The sequence below is a fragment of the Morone saxatilis genome, unplaced genomic scaffold (genome assembly GCF_004916995.1).
Source record: "Morone saxatilis isolate NCDOM2014 unplaced genomic scaffold, NCSU_SB_2.0 Contig24, whole genome shotgun sequence".
Taxonomy (NCBI): Eukaryota; Metazoa; Chordata; class Actinopteri; family Moronidae; genus Morone; species Morone saxatilis.
This window is the reverse complement of record NW_023339807.1, coordinates 26023274-26026415: the sequence shown is the minus strand read 5'-3', so window position 1 is coordinate 26026415 and position 3142 is coordinate 26023274. Positions and strand designations below refer to the sequence as shown.

At 52.2% G+C, this 3142-nt stretch overlaps 2 protein-coding genes across 2 annotated transcripts in view; both read right to left on the bottom strand.

The window, feature by feature from the left end:
* The window catches only part of LOC118336472, a 744338-nt gene that overhangs the window by 631764 nt on the left and 109432 nt on the right, over window positions 1–3142 (bottom strand). The window lies entirely within an intron of this gene.
* hjv (hemojuvelin BMP co-receptor) lies at window positions 396–2757 on the bottom strand. Its single transcript, XM_035673133.1, has 3 exons — window positions 2600–2757; window positions 1663–2207; window positions 396–1570 (listed from the first exon to the last, which is right to left on the bottom strand). The coding sequence occupies exons 1-3, from the start codon at window positions 2694–2696 to the stop codon at window positions 944–946; spliced, it is 1269 nt and encodes a 422-aa protein (XP_035529026.1). The 5' UTR covers window positions 2697–2757; the 3' UTR covers window positions 396–943.

Sequence of the window (3142 nt, the reverse complement as noted above, 5' to 3'; positions counted from 1 at the left end):
TATATGTATGTATGTGATAATTATGTGTGCACTTTTACGGAGCTGCTCTCCAAATCTCATTGTACTGTGTACAATGACAATAAAGGCTTTCAATTCAATTTCAATTCTATGGAAACATATCTGCCGGGAGTGATAAGGGCGGAGCCTAGACGCCAAAACCTAAATATGCTATACTGCTGTAATAAACACTTCAAACGAACCAATGAGGAGGCTCGTTAATGACGTTGCTCCGAGCCAGTAAAACATCAACCAGATAACGACTGTCTGACTGTTAATATCCAACCATACGTAACTTTACACACAGACATCAACAGTAGCCGAAGTTTACGCGTAGTCCAAGATGATGATGAAAATGATCAAACTCAATCAATCTATAACAGAACGTCGGCTCCACATAGTCGCAAGCTGTTTTTATTGAACAAAAAAGACGAAATTACGAACTATTTTTGCAATCTTTACTTTCAGCCAGAATTTTATTGCAAAAAAAGACAAAAACATCACAACATGCAGACGTTTCAGGCAACAATCCCCCCCAAAAAAACCCAAACTCTTCTAGAGACCAAAATGTACAAATCCTGTTTATCAGGAAGAGCCCAGCTCCCCCCGACCCGCTGTATCACCCCCAACATACCGCCGCTGCGTCAGAGACTCAATGACTTCCTGTGTAATAAAGTCAGCTGATCGTTTATAGAGATCACCAATCAAACTAATTAGAACCAATATCCTCCGATTATATTCAAAATCCTGTTTCAGCGCCGGCTTTAACCGCTGTAGAAGAAGAAAGTTCCGTTTAAAGGGAGATGGATTACTGATTGGTTTAATTAACTAATAACAGATGACAGCAGTCTCTCACATCAGGACGCCATGTTGGATCTGCTGCAGTCAACCACAGGTGTGTGGAGTGATGTCATCGGCTAGTCCATCACACGTTAAACAAGCAGCTTCAGGCTCCGGTTAGAGTTCCCAGCATGCCGAGCAGCAGCAGCGTCAGCTCCAGTCGCGCTCGGTGCTGCTCGGCCGAGGCGACGGGTTGCAGGTGAACTCTCTGTGCATCAGAGATCATGTTTGTGGCATCCTGCAGCGCGCTGACGGCAGCCGCGCTGGAGTTCAGGTCTCCGCTGGTGATCAGGTCAAACACGCAGGCCTGGTAGTAGACGTCTCTGGCAGGAAGCAACGCGGCGCAGTGAGCCTGGGCGCTGGTGGCCGAGGAAGGCGAGGAGTCCGGCGGCGGTGGGCGGAGCGTGTTGAGTCTCTGGGAGGCGGGGCAGCCCCACAAACACAGCTGCAGGTCCTGCTCAGGGCCGAAGGCCTCAACGATGCTGCTCGGTGAGCGGACCGACAGGCCGAGCGAGCGTCCGCTCTGACGCACCACCAGCAGCGTGCCGATGTGAGCCGCCCGGATCTCTGCATGCCTGCCGGGACTCTGAGTCCGGACCGTCAGGCTGTGATGACCACGCCGCTCGCCGCTCGACACCGAGCCGTCAGCGAACGCAGCAGGGACGTTATCGAGCTCCGCCTGATACAGCTGCTGGTCGACGCACTGACGCCAGTTCTTAAAGATGATGGTGATCTGTGAGCAGACAAAGTGACACGATACGAAATGACTGCAGTAAAATACTAAAGTAATAAAACACGATGCAGTAACTTTACTCTGTGACTCACCTTCGTGAGTGCTGTGGCGTGTGTCCCCCCTCTCGTTGGCGAGCTGGTGGCCTGTATGTACAGGTACTCGTTGTCTACAAGAGGCCACGCCCCCTGCACGGCGCACGTCTGGAAGTCGTTGTTGAAGGTCCGAATGTGCGGGTCTCCGAACACGCCGCAGTGCAGGTACTCCGGTGTGCGGCCCTCTCTGATGGAGAAGCTCCTCTCGTACAGGCAGGCGTCTCCCAGCAGCGTGCCCTGAGGGAGGGGCCGGGGCTGGGCGGTAGGTCCCGCCCGCGGGCAGCGGTGCTGGATGAGCAGGTCCTCGATGCCCTGAACCGCAGAGTGATACGCCAGGTCGCCACGACATGCCCGCGCCATCCGCTTAGTGCACATGGCGTAGGAGCGCAGAGCGCTGCAGTAACCGGCGTTCACCGCCTCCCGGGTGAGAGATGCTCCTCCTCCTCCTCCTCCTCCTCCTCCGCTGCTGCTGCTGCTGCTGCCCAGGTCCAATGTCGCAGCCACAAAGTCCGAGTTACACCTCAGGATACGACAGGAAGCTGCGACTAAAGAGAGGAGGAAGAGTCTGGGTGGGTTTTAAAGAACAGATTTCAGAGCATTAACGCCGACCGCTCAGCAGACTCTGGGAACATCAATCCAACCGGCTCATAATGAGTCTGAAAGGAAGCCTCTGAGTTTAAAGAAAGCAACCTTTGTAATGTATGGAGGAACAACAGTGACCAGCAACAGGCTGAAGAGTGTGTGTTATATGTCTATGGTTAGCACACAGCAATGGCTTCCAGGAGTGTCTCTCTGCTATTGGTGAAGAACCGGGCGGAGTTAAAGTCCACTGGAACCAATGCTAACGTTAGCTTACGTCAGCTGACGTCAGCTGGGCTAATACGTGTCCACTAAAACACTGCCTGATGCTAACATGGTTAAATGTTTGTGTTCGTACCTTCAGGTAAACTCAGCTGGACCAGCAGCACAGTCAGGTGGATGCAGTGTTTCCATGGTAACGCCGTGTGTCGGGCGATGGTGGCCCGAGGCTCCATCAGCAGACTGGATGGGATCACGTAGATCACCAGGACTCTGAGACGGACAGAAAGGACGGGACAGTGTCACATTCACTAGTTCATTAATGTAGCTCGTAAGCTTAAAACCCCTCAACGTTCACGCTGCAGACGTCAGCAACCAGAACGACCTGCTGACAGGTCGCTGCGTGCTCATTGGTTGTTTAAATGAGAGGTTACGGTCATGCTAGCAGCGACCTGATGGTGGCGCTAGAGGAAAAGATGGAGGATCAATAAAGTTATTACAGTTCATCCTGAGTGGAACATGAATATCACAATCTAGCAGTATGTAATATTATTAATAACTGTAGCTAAGCTAACTGGGGTTGTCCGGCTGTATCTTGGTTGTACGGTGTGGGTCTGGTGTCGGTCGCTGTACGGTGTGGGTCTGGTGTCGGTCGCTGTACGGTGTGGGTCTGGTGTTGGTT